Source organism: Pongo abelii, chromosome 2 (assembly GCF_028885655.2).
Source record: "Pongo abelii isolate AG06213 chromosome 2, NHGRI_mPonAbe1-v2.0_pri, whole genome shotgun sequence".
NCBI classification, from domain to species: Eukaryota; Metazoa; Chordata; class Mammalia; order Primates; family Hominidae; genus Pongo; species Pongo abelii.
In genome coordinates this window covers 174,874,697-174,888,549 of record NC_085928.1, presented here as the reverse complement: position 1 = coordinate 174,888,549, position 13,853 = coordinate 174,874,697, and the positions used below count along the sequence as shown (strand labels likewise).

The following is a 13,853-nucleotide window of genomic DNA, read 5'->3' as shown; positions in this document are numbered from 1 at the left end:
TTTCATTTCTAACTGAGCTTATCTGGAATTTCTCCTTTTCTTAATCAATCTTGCTAATGATCTATCAATTTTATTTATCTTTTCAAAGAACTAGATTTTTGTTTCAGTTGTCTTTTGTATTTTTTGGTTTCAATTTCATTTAGTTATGCTCTGATCTTGGTTATTTCCTTTCTTCTTCTGAGTTTTGGTTTGGTTCGTTCTTGTTTCTCTAGTTCCTTGAAGTTTGACCTCAGATTGTCTAGTGTGCTCTTTCAGACCTTTCGGTATAGGCATTTAGGGCTATGAACTTTGTTCTTAGTACTGTGTATGTTGTATCCCTGAGGTTTTGATAGGCTGTGTCACTATTGTCATTCAGTTAGAAGACTTTTTAAATTTTCATCTTGATTTTATTTTTGACTCAATGATCATTCAGGAGCATATATTTAATTTGCATGTATTTTCATCATTTTGAAGGTTCCTTTTGGAGTTGATTTCCAGTTTTATTTTACTGTGGTCTCAGAGAGTGCTTGATATAATTTCAAATTTCTTAAATTTATTGTGCACTATCATACAGTCTGTCTTGGAGAAAGTTCCATGTGCTGATGAATAGAATGTATCTTCTGTGGTTGTTGGGTAGAATGTTCTGTAAATATCTGTTAAGTCCATTTTTTCTGGGGTATGGTTTAAATCCATTGTTACTTTGTTGACTTTCCATCTTGATGATCTGTCTAGCACTATCAGTGGACTATTGAAGTCCTCCACTATTACTGCATTGCTGACTCTCTCAATTCTTAGGTCTATTAGTAATTGTTTTATAAATTTGGGACCTCCAGTGTTAGGTGCATATATATTTAGGATTGTGATATTTTACTGTTGGACAAGGCCTTTTATCACTGTATAAAGTCCATCTTTGCCTTTTTTAACCACTGTTGCTTTAAGGTTTGTTTTGTCTGATATAAAAATAGCTACTCCTGCTGCCTTTCAGTGTTCATTTGCATGGAATGTTTTTTTCTAGCCCTTTATCTTGAGTTTATGTGAGTCCTTATGTGTTAGGTGAGTCTCTTGAAGGCAGCAGATAGTTGGTTGGTGAATAGTTATCCATTCTGTAATTCTGTGTCCTTAACGTGGAGCATTTAGGCCATTTACTTTCAATGTCAGTATTGAGATGTGAGGTACCATTCCATTCATTGTGCTATTTGTTTCCTGTATAACTTGTTTTTTTAATTATGTTTTATAGGTCATGTGAGATTTATGCTTTAAAGAGGTTCTGTTTTGATGTATTTCTAGGGTTTGTTTCAAGATTTAGAGCTCCTTTTAGCAGTTTCTGTAGTACTGATTCTGGTAGTGGACAATTCTCTAAGCATTTGTTTCTCTGAAAAAGGTTATATCTTTCCTTCATTCATGAACCTTAGTTTCTCTGGATGCAAAAGTCTTGGCTGATAATTGTTTTGTTTAAGGAGGCTGAAGATAGAGCCCCAATCCCTTCTAGCTTGTAGGGTTTCTGCTGAGAAATCTGCCATTTTCTTTTATAGGTTACCTTGTGCTTTTGCCTCACAGGTCTTAAGATTTTTTCCTTCGTCTTAACTTTAGATAACCTGACAACAATGTGTCTAGGCAATGATCTTTTTGTGATGAATATCCCAGGTGTTCCTTGAGCTCTCTTGTATTTGGATGTCTAGGTCTCTAGCAAGGCCAGGGAAGTTTTCTTTGATTATTCCCTCAAATATGTTCTCCAAATTTTTAGATTTCCCTTCTTCCTCAGGAACACCAGCTATTCTTAGGTTTGGTCATTTAACATAATCCCAGACTTCTTGCAGGCTGTGTTCATATTGTCTTCTTCTTTTTCCTTTGTCTTTATTGAATTGAGTTAATTCAAAAACCTCATCTTCAAGCTCTGAAGTTCTTTCCTCTGCCTGTATGATTCTATTGCTGAGACTTTCATTTCTGTGTTTAAGGCCATGTGGTAGGATGATATCATCAACGAAATAGGCTTGAATAGATGAGAAGTGTTCAAAGACTAAACCCTGGGCGATTACAAACTTTAGCCAAGGAGGAAATGACAAAGGAGGCTTAGAAAGAACAGCTCAAGTATTGGGTTGGAAATAACATGCTGGGTCCTGGAAGCCAACTGAACAAACATTTAGAATGGAAGAAATGATCAACTATGCAAATTGTTTGTCAGTAAGATAAGGACTGGAAACTGACATGTGGATTTGGCAACATGGAAGTCTTTGGCAACTTTGACATGCAAACATTAGATGTAGTACTAGGGATAAAACCTGGTTAGAGTGAATTCAAGAGAAAATCAAGGGACAAATTAGAGATAGTGAGTATGATGAACACTTCTATGTTTTGCTGTAAAGAAAGAAAAAATAGAATAGTAGTCAGAGAAGTTACTGAAGTGACATTTACTTTAAAAAAATGAGAGAAATAAAATCAGTTTATGCTGTTAAAAATAACATAATGAATGAAATATTATTGATGCAAGAGAAGGGGTGGAGAATTGAGGGAGAAATATTTTTATAGGTAAGGAGGCCTGGGATAGGGTACACAGATGAAATTGTTCACTTTAGATAGAAGCCAGACAGTACACCCTCAAGAAGATGAGTCAAACAGAGTATCTCAATTTAGTCAGCTTAGGTCCCTTGCTTTTAAAGAGCTTTTATGAGGACTTACACAACTTCTTTAAAAGGAAATTGGAAATGTAGATAAATACAATATTTCTCTGCAAAATATAATAATTTAATAAACAAGGAAGATAGGAGGAATGGATTGTGGTAAGGCAACCAGCCATCAATGCCACAGTTTATAATTCTTTTTCTTAGGTTTTATCTCTCACTTCTATGTTAAACCAATCAACTCTGATTCTTGGCCAGGGTTCCTATTTCAAATCCAGGTCAGGAAGTAATTGACCAGTATAAGAACAAGTTAAAAAAAGAAGGATTGAGAGTTTCATTATAAGTAACAGGATTCTCGCACTTGCCCTTGAGAGGCATGTTATAATGCCATTTTTATCCACAATAATCAGCAATCAATATGAAGAGTAAGAACAAACATGGAATCAAAATTTATTAGTAATATACTTGCTTTTGCAGACAACACAATTTAATGCTATTTTTTCAGTTAAAAAATGTATGACGTTTGATCCTTCTGCTCTACCGTTCTTTCTCTAGAGTGTAAATGTAAATATTTTGTATAAAATTTTAGTACATGGGATCCCAAACTGCATAAAATATATTTTGTGTTATAACTGTTATTTCATTTTTGTATTAATGAAACTTGTAAATCATACTGTGTGTGACTAAACATCAGTATAATTTTAAAGAGTCAAATATTACAAGGCTTATAATTTCTGGCAATGAACGTGCATTGTGTTTTTAGGGTTCTTCTCTATCCAAAGCACCCGAGTGTTACTTTCCCAGACAAGATAACTCTTATTCAGTCAACTCAGCTCGCTATTCATCAATGGGTATAACAGCTGACCTCCAATTAAATACTGCAAATGCCAGAATAAAGTTACCTTCTGACCCCATCTCAACTCTTCGTGTGGAGGTGAAATATCACAAAAATGATATGTTGCAGTTTAAGGTATGCTTGATATAAACTACCCCAAAGCTTAACTCATCTTTTGAGATGAGATTTTGAATAATCCTGTGATTGATATTTAATGTAATATTAAAGATTATTAACAGATTTGATAATATTTTGATATCATAAAAATATTTTTTTCCTACACAACTCATAGCTAGGTGCCCAATAAATGAAACTGCTCATTCTTGCTAACTTTGTGATTAATACAATGATGATTTTAAAAATAAATTGAAATTCTTACAAAATACATAAGTCATTTATTATCAAACTATGCTGATAGTGTTATTAAAATAAACAAAATTGGATGCCTACTGTTTCTATTATTTTTAAGTTGTGGTCTTAATTTTCTGGCCAATGCAATAAGACATACCAAAGCAATAATTTCATTCAACTTTTAGAGATAGCATTTTTTAACTTAAGAATTCCAAAAGAATCCATTAAGAATAGTGCCAGAAATTTTAAATATCAACAAAATAACTAGATGTAAAGTTATATTTCCAAAGATATTTTCTTGTGCATTATTGCTCACTATTTAGAAGCAGAAATGGCAACAAATCTCATTAGCAAACTCAAATGAAAAAATCAAATAATAAATCATCAAAAATTATAGGACTAAGTGGACTATCTGTAAGGAGAAAAACTATTAAAAATGTTCATATTAAGTATTTTAAAATTATAAATAAGAGTAACTGATATTTTAAATGTTAATTCACTTTAGCTCAGTCGCTGCTTTTAAAGTATTTTCATATAAATCTTAGTGAAATATCTTTTGAGACTTCATAAAATAACTTTTAAGTTTGTCTGAAAAAATAAACACCTTGCAATTGTTAAAATTCAGCAAGGGGTAAAGAATAAAAATTCGTATAATTAAAACAGTGTGGAACTGGAGATGGCATTGCCTGATTGTTTATTGAAGCGAGATGGCACAAAAGCATGGAAGATTTTGTGTGTGTGTGTGTGTGTGTGATGGGATAAAATCATAGAAGATTGTGTGTGTGTGTGTGTGTGTGATGGCAGAAAAGCATAGAAGATGTCTGTGTGTGAAGAAAGGTTCACAAATTAATAATGAAGAGGTAGGTTATTTAATAATTTATATAGAAAAGTGTCTGTTTTTAATCATACGCTAAAATAAAATTTAGAATGAGTTCCATGTGAAAACTAAACATAAGCCTAAAACAAATTTAGCGGCATATTTATTTTGTATCTGGCTAGCAAAAGCCTTTCAAGCCACAGATAAAAAGGCGTGACATAGGTAAAAATCTACATGTTTTTTATGTTTATGTTAGAAAATTTATATTCTAACATAAAAATAAAATATGTTTTCACATCAAAAACACTATAAACAATTAGAGGACAAAAAATGGGTAAATATCTGATAAAGATGTGACATAGGGAAAGCAATTTCAACTCATGTAATCAAGAAAAAATATCAAGACCTCTCATAAGAAGACATTTAACAGAAGAAACTAAAATATCAACATAATTACACTCATTAAAAATTCCAGGAGCAAAATGCAATTCAAAGTACAGTGGAACATAAATGTTGAATAATAATGTAGAAAAAAATGAAACCTCATAAGTAAGAAAGGAAATGATTAACAATGAAAAATAAATGCTTTTAATTTAACATAAATTAGCATTAGAGTACACAATTTGGTGAGAATATTAATCAGTAAACAAATTCTGGAAAGCAGTTTGTCAATAGTTATCAAAGACCCTAAAACGGTAAGTATACTCAGACCCTAGTGGTATTTAAGAAATGTGCTGAAGAAATAAAAACACAAATAAACATAAATTAGCATTAGGGTTTATTGTATAATCATATGTATGACAAAAAATATTGAAACAACTTCTGTTTTTAACCATGAAATAATTTTGGTATACCCATACAATAGAATATTTAGCTCTAAAATTTTTGTTTTGATTTCTTATTATATGGAAAAGAAATCACAAAACATTTTTTAAAGGTTCAAAAATGCAGTACTCAGTTTGGACCCATTATAAATGTGTATGTGGAATTCTATATTGATATGGTTATATGGACCATGAATGTAGAATTAGAAATTATATGGAGAAAAATTCTAAATATTCTTGTTTGAGCCATTATTTAAATTAGTTCATGATATATACATGCTATGTCAGCAATCAGAGTAAACTTTTTTACTACTTATCTGCAATAGATTTATGATCCCCAAAAGAAGAGATATGAAGTACCAGTACCATTAAACATTCCAACCACTCCAATAAGTACTTATGAAGACAGACTTTATGATGTTGAAATCAAGGAAAATCCTTTTGGCATCCAGATTCGACGGAGAAGCAGTGGAAGAGTCATGTAAGTAATTGAATTATTTGATATAAAAGATATTTTAATTTTACCTTAGGAATGGAAAAGTAAAATGATTAACAGCCTTCACTGTCCTAAAGTAGCATCACACAAAAAAATTTAAGTCGTGTTAAATGACTTTGCCCATTTTAATATTTCTAGCTAAACATAGTCCATGGGACTATTTTAAAGGATTGGCCCACAATTTTATCTACACTTTGGAGGTGTTCAATTTCACTATTAGTATCAGACTCATTCTTCTAATCAAGTTGAGAACCAAAACCAAAACCTCTTTTAAAAAGCATGATGAGTGTTGGCAAAATAAGTATTTGGAAACAAGTGAAGTAAATATTTTGTTAAAACTGTTGAAATAGTTTATTGGTGCTTGAATCTGATAGAATTAATAATTTATTTGCCAGGTATTAGTGAAAATAAGTTACAACACGTAAGTCTAGATATATTTTTATGTTACAATGAATAAATTTAATTTTAAAATTGTAGTCTTTATTCAAAAGATCTATAAACTATAATATATTAAAATATATTTTTATGTAATTTAAGTTTGCCATACCATTCCTTAGATGATGTTATCAGGATGTTTTCTGGTACTGCCAAGATATGTACAAATAATACCTAAAACTATATCTGGATTATTTTAATAATTTTGTTGTTACGACAATATTTTTGTTCAACAACGTGGGAAGCTAAGTCATTTTATAAAAATATCCTGGTGCAAGGGCATTATTTATTGTCATTTGACAAGCATTATTCTCCATTAAATAGTTTTCCAAAATAATAAATATAAAAAGTTAAAATATGCCCAGATTACTTGTAATACTTATGCTTCCTCTCTTTGCCAATGTTACTTTCCTTCCTCTTTATGTTCTTCTTGCAAATGCATTGAATAATAATATGTTTCTTGTAACACATTTCTTCATACACAGCTATTTTTATGAACATAAAATAAAGGAAGAAAAACACAATTGGGAGTAGTAATTGGAGAGAGTTCAACATTTGAATATCCGTTAAACTTAAAATTCATTATAATATTGATTTATTTTTATTCCATATGTAGAAAAAAATGTATTGTGATTATCTCAAGGGAGCAGGACAATTGAGAACTTTTAATTTCTAGATCACACATTACTAAGTCATTTATGATTTCATATTAATTTTATTTTTAAAAGGAATACTTGTCTAAAGAAAAACATGTACAATCATATTATTTATGTTATGATTCTCCTATAAGTATATGAAACATATTTTACATATTCCTTAACTTAGCTAAAAGAAAAAATGTATTAGATTAATCATCTATTTCCATTTGGTACCTGGGTATAATTAGGAATATAGAAAAAAACATTGATTTTTAGATAATCTAAGAAAGAATTACCATTATTATTTGTGATACTACTTTGCATATATTTTGACAGACATAGCTTCATTTTCTTTTGTTTTCAGTTGGGATTCTTGGCTGCCTGGATTTGCTTTTAATGACCAGTTCATTCAAATATCAACTCGCCTGCCATCAGAATATATATATGGTTTTGGGGAAGTGGAACATACAGCATTTAAGCGAGATCTGAACTGGAATACTTGGGGAATGTTCACAAGAGACCAACCCCCTGGTGTAGGTACCAACATGTGACCACTCCACGAGGCAACTAAGACCATGAGTAGAATCCAAGCCACTTCTTTATAGGCCTGTGCTTTAGGATTGAAGTAATGACAAAGGCATTAGCTAGAGATCTCCAGAGCAGCTATAGCAATTTTCTGAGAAACAAACCCAAAAAGTCACCATAAATTACAGGTGGAAGTAGAGGAGTGGATGGATAACAATTTGCTTGACTACTGTGAGAAGCCAGGCTTTGACTCAATACCTTAACTGTTTCAAATGCATACAAAGAATATGCTGATTCTGTATTCCCTGTCAAGTTTACCTTTACTCCAGCTTTTAGAAAATAACTGCCTAAAGTTTTCCTTGATTGTTTTTTACTTCTCAGGTACTGATTTGATCTTTTTTCTCTTTATAACCCACAGTTGCAGTTGTGTAATTTTTTTTATTATTATTATTATTATTATACTTTAGGTTTTATGGTACATGTGCGCAATGTGCAGGTAAGTTACATACGTATACATGTGCCATGCTAGTGCGCTGCACCCACCAACAATAGCAAAGACTTGGAACCAACCCAAATGTCCAACAATGATAGACTGGATTAAGAAAATGTGGCACATATACACCATGGAATACTATGCAGCCATAAAAAATGATGAGTTCATGTCCTTTGTAGGGACATGGATGAAATTGGAAATCATCATTCTCAGTAAACTATCGCAAGAACAAAAAACCAAACACCGCATATTCTCACTCATAGGTGGGAATTGAACAATGAGAACACATGGACACAGGAAGGGGAACATCACACTTCGGGGACTGTTGTGGGGTGGGGGGAGGGGGGAGGGATAGCATTGAGAGATATACCTAATGCTAGATGACGAGCAGTTGTGTAATTTTATGTGGCCAAACTGCTAATTACATCTTTACAATGTGTTTTTATATACTCATGACACTTTTTCCAAAGATTTGTCTTGTTAATGCAACACATTTTATGAATATTTAATGTACTGTACAACAAATAATATTATCTATAATATTCCAAACATATCATAAAAAATATATTTTAATAAAAATTATTCTATTTGTATTTTTCACATGTGATGTGTACTTAAAAGGATATACTCAGTACCATACTATAAGTCTGTGAACTATCGTAAGCATTTTTTATTGTTAGGTGCTCAAACAGCTTGCCTTTATATCATAATACTCCAAATTTAACTTATTGAAGGCTGTTTTCTATTAACACTAACTTGAAAGAATACGTTTTACCGAAACTGATTTCTTAAAATCCCTTCAGTATTTGTACAGATATTATTAGACTAATATACTTTTGATTCTTGATATCTAAAATTACTTTCACTAGTAATTTTGTATATTACTAAAAATAAATTACTATAAAATATATTTCACTGGTAATTTTATATATAGTAAGAATCAAAAATATATCATCTAATAAAATCTGACTATGATTACAGTATGAAACAATGAATTCAATATTTATAAATATAAAACTTTAAATGTTCTGTAAATATAAAATATATAAACAAGATATTTTCTGGACAGTTTAATTGTATTCATCACTTTTATCATTTCTAGGACATTTTACTATGGAAAAAATACCAATTTATAGATAAGTTAAACATATAACCTTTGGAAATAAACCAAACTACTCTAATGGCAATAGTATTCTACATCATTTAATGTGGAAGCATTTGTAGTTGTTACATATTTGTATATTAATACAAATATATACATATTTATATATTAATTTCTATTAATATACAAATATATACATATTTGTATATTAATTTCTATTAATATACAAATATTATAGAAACATATTTGTAAACTACACGAAAGCAGGAAAAATTTAAACAATTATTTTCTAGGGAGACACATTTATTTTAACTGAAGCATAGTTTAAGGTTGGGAAATGGGAATTTAAATATCAAGTCTCGATTATATAATAAATTTTAAAATAACTGATTAAATTCACATGCTATTGTTACTTAAAATATATTGTGCTTAATTTTCATATTTCAGTACAAACTTAATTCCTATGGATTTCATCCCTATTACATGGCTTTGGAAGAGGAGGGCAATGCTCATGGTGTTTTCTTACTCAACAGCAATGCAATGGGTAAAACAATCATTTGTTGAATGTCTCTTATTTTATGTGACTTTTTCATAAACTAGTATACACAGATAAAAATGGAATCTTATTTTGTATTTCCAGATGTTACATTCCAGCCAACTCCTGCTCTAACTTACCGTACAGTTGGAGGAATCTTGGATTTTTATATGTTTTTGGGCCCAACTCCAGAAGTTGCAACAAAGCAATACCATGAAGTATGATTGAATATTTCTTTTAAAAAAATTAAAAATTTTTATAGCATAAAGTAATCCTCTTAGTTCACACATTAATTTTTTTTTAAAGGTAATTGGCCATCCAGTCATGCCAGCTTATTGGGCTTTGGGATTCCAATTATGTCGTTATGGATATGCAAATACTTCAGAGGTTCAGGAATTATATGACGCTATGGTGGCTGCTAACATCCCCTATGTATGTATATCAATTTTAAAACAATGTTAAATATGGAATATGTAAAAGTAGAATGAAATAATTAAACATTTATACTTTAAAATTAATTTAAGCAGCTGGTAATAATGCTTAGTTTTTTTTACTAGCACCTTATGTATTGGATATGAGATTTATAGACAGTGTCTTTGTCAGACTGATAAAGGAGAGGAAGAAATACCATTCCTTTTCCTTTTCCCTCCCTAATTATACCTGCTGTGTTGTGCTAAACAAGTCACTGGGCACTTGATTTCCCCTCACAAACTCTGGGTTGTACGGGCAGTCACTACGTTCTCTTCATGTTAAAGTTCACAGAAATATGTATCGTCAATAAGATAAGAAATCTGTATCATCAACTAGAGAACAAGTTGGAGGTGGAACTAATTCTTTTTTGCCCTGGAATAGATAATAGTTGTAATATATAATACAGATTCACTCAATATTCAGGAAGCTAAATATTCCAAAGTATTCACAAATGATCAATCTCTGAATTTCCTCAATTTTTTAGCAAAATTAAGGAATCCTAGGGATGCTGCTGAGAACACCTAAACATTAAAATATAGAAGACTTGATATATAAGAGTTTATTCTAAGGAAAATCAGAAAAACCTCATTATACAACATTGGTATTTATAGTAGGGTCCAATACAGGGTTCCTGAATAACTAGTATGGGAAATTAATTATATATGTTGACAATACAGAAACATGCAAGTGGAAATTTATTATTTAAAAGGAGGTATACATTATTGACCATACTTTTATAACACATAGAAGAAGAAATTGAGATAATGTCAAGTAACAGAAAATAATTAACAAATTTTGTATTTAGGCTTAAATTGAATATTCCGTGATATAATCCAAATGTTTGTTGGTTTAAACATACTTGCAATTACCTATCTTAAAGCAATTCTTGCTTACATAAGAGGGGATGTTATCCTAAAAATGACTTTGATGGATATTACAAGAACAAGATTATAGTAATTGATGTAATTTGTAAAACCTCTTTTGCCAATATTAGAATTATTTGAAATTATCCAATATTTGCTGTATAGTTCCCAGAAACAGCAACATCTCTTTCTGTATATACTGTACAAAAGTCCTATTTGTCATTTAACCTAATTTCATAGTATCATAAATCCTATTGCTCAGTGTCTTTCTGTTTCCTTTGAGGATTACATAATATATACCAATTTAGAACAGTTTTTACCTCTAAATCTAAATGACTAAATGAACTGTTGACAAAACAGAACATTTATAGAAAGTTGTTCTTAGAATACTTTACGTCTTTACATGCTACTTTTATTCCTTGAACACTAAACTGCTTAATTCTTTTAGGATCTAGTGAGGAGGAACTCAAACTTTGATACTGCTGTTACTTTTATAAGTATGATAAAATATGATACACTTACTATTTTGTATTTTTTGCCCTACTGTGATGATTTTTTGTATATTTCAGGATGTTCAGTACACAGACATTGACTACATGGAAAGGCAGCTAGACTTTACAATTGGTGAAGCATTCCAGGATCTTCCTCAGTTTGTTGACAAAATAAGAGGAGAAGGAATGAGATACATTATTATCCTGGTCAGTACTTGGAGTTTATCCGAGTCTTATTTCTTGTTTCCATTAATTCACCTAAAATGAGGGGGGGAAAGATGTTTCAAAATAGAAAGTATATAACTTTGGGTAATACTCCCAAATCTAGAACTCTCTTCCTTTAGCACTTCATTTTATTTGCATGGGTTGTGATCAGCTACCTTTGTATTTAGGTATATCCCTAGAGATTTAAAACCAAAGCTGAGTTAAAGGGAAGCTGTTTTCTAGTTATCATCCAAGCTACAAATTGGCCTCTATTTATGGGAGTTATCGAAATGTAATGGTAGATTTTCTATTTTTATACAATTATTAGTTCATTCTCTGGGATTGCTTCTGATGTTTTTCATATTTAAAAATTTGCCTTCAGATTGGTGATTCAGTGAAGATAATTTTTTATCACTATCTTATAGGAAGTAAGCTAGATAGCCAGATATCTCACCATAGAAATAAAAACAAAATAAAACCTCTACTAATCTTGCTTGAAATGATAGCTGATGCATTTCCAAGAGTCCTTAGAATTTCCTTCTAAGAAATTTGGGGGGTAATCTAGCTAGAACACTGATGTTTATATCATTTGTCATTTCATGTGAGAGCACATTATTACGATAATGTAGTAATGAAAACTTATGCTTCATAATCACTCTCCAAGTAGTTATGCTTTTTTCATGTATACCTAGTTTATATTTCCTTTTAATTTTAGGATCCAGCAATTTCAGGAAATGAAACAAAGACTTACCCTGCATTTGAAAGAGGACAGCAGAATGATGTCTTTGTCAAATGGCCAAATACCAATGACATTTGTTGGGCAAAGGTACTAAATCGATATCTTGAAATAGAATAAATACAAAAATTATATTTCAATGAAACTTTCCATTTAATTAGTAAAAGTTAAAAACGCTCTGGAGAGCTATACGGAAATGTAATGATTTAATAACTAATAAAATAATGTATAGTCTTTGGTTCAATCCAAATTATTAGACACAAAGAAAGAATTCATATAAGTCACATGTCCAAATATGATTTGTTTCATCTTTAAGACATTTTTATTATATTTATTGGTACCACTTGTAATTTATTATAAAACTACCATTAGTAAGATGGCTACTCATTATTCTGTACTGCAAGTTATTTAAATGTTCACTTCTCTTAAAAACATATTGTTAATAGTAGCAACAACATGTTTTGACAGCTATACTTACAGTTAAAACTTAGATCATGAATTATAATTCACTGTATTTTATATAAGCAAGTATATTCAGACCCAATATATTAATATATTACAAAAATATTTTGATTTGGCTTCTATATAAAGCAATCAAGAAAAAAATCTCATAGTAAAAACTAGGATGAACAACAATGATAAAACCCTCAAAAAAATCTATGATGCGGGCCAGGCGCAGTGGCTCACGCCTGTAATCCCAGCACTTTGGGAGGCCAAGGTGGGCGGATCATGAGGTCAGGAGATCGAGACCATCCTGGCTAACGCGGTGAAACCCCGTCTCTACTAAAAATACAAAAAAATTAGAAGGGCATGGTGGCGGGTGCCTGTAGTCCCAGCTACTCAGGAGGCTGAGGCAGGAGAATGGAGTGAACCCGGGAGGCGGAGCTTGCAGTGAGCCGAGATCGAGCCACTGAACTCCAGCCTGGGGAACAGAGCGAGACTCCGTCTCAAAAAAAAAAAAAAAAAAAAAAAAAAATCTATGATGAGAGACACAATTAAATGAAATGTGAGAGTCTTTTTGAATCTTGGGCCAAAATTAAGACATTAGTGATTAAATCTGCAAAATGCAAACATGTTCAATAAATGTTGATTGTACTGTATCAATATTAATTTCCTGGTTTTAATAAGTTCACTATTGTTATATAACATGTTAACATTAGAGAAAGCTGAGTGAAGAATATAGACAGGACTGGGCACAGTGGCACATGCATGTAATGCTTGCAGTTTGAGCGGCTGAGGTAGGAGGATTGCTTGAGCCCAGGACTTCAAGATCACCCTGGGCAACATAGGGAGATTGTGTATCTACAAAAAATTTAAAAATTAGCTAGGTATTGTGGTGCATGCCTGTAGACCCAGCTACTTGAGAGGCGTATTAATCCAGAAGGTTTTTTTTTTGACTTCCTACTTTCTCCTCATTCTGTATTTCTACATATTTTGTCA

General features: G+C 31.3%; 1 protein-coding gene across 1 annotated transcript in view; it reads left to right on the top strand.

Annotated features, from left to right (window-relative positions):
* The window catches only part of SI (sucrase-isomaltase), a 98,207-nt gene that overhangs the window by 49,633 nt on the left and 34,721 nt on the right, over positions 1–13,853 (top strand). Inside the window, exons 26-33 of the mRNA XM_024244753.3 lie at positions 3,361–3,567; positions 5,751–5,905; positions 7,358–7,526; positions 9,561–9,657; positions 9,754–9,866; positions 9,955–10,080; positions 11,552–11,680; positions 12,393–12,503. Coding sequence (XP_024100521.3) covers positions 3,361–3,567; positions 5,751–5,905; positions 7,358–7,526; positions 9,561–9,657; positions 9,754–9,866; positions 9,955–10,080; positions 11,552–11,680; positions 12,393–12,503 — 1,107 coding nt within the window. The remainder of the gene's footprint in view (positions 1–3,360; positions 3,568–5,750; positions 5,906–7,357; positions 7,527–9,560; positions 9,658–9,753; positions 9,867–9,954; positions 10,081–11,551; positions 11,681–12,392; positions 12,504–13,853) is intronic.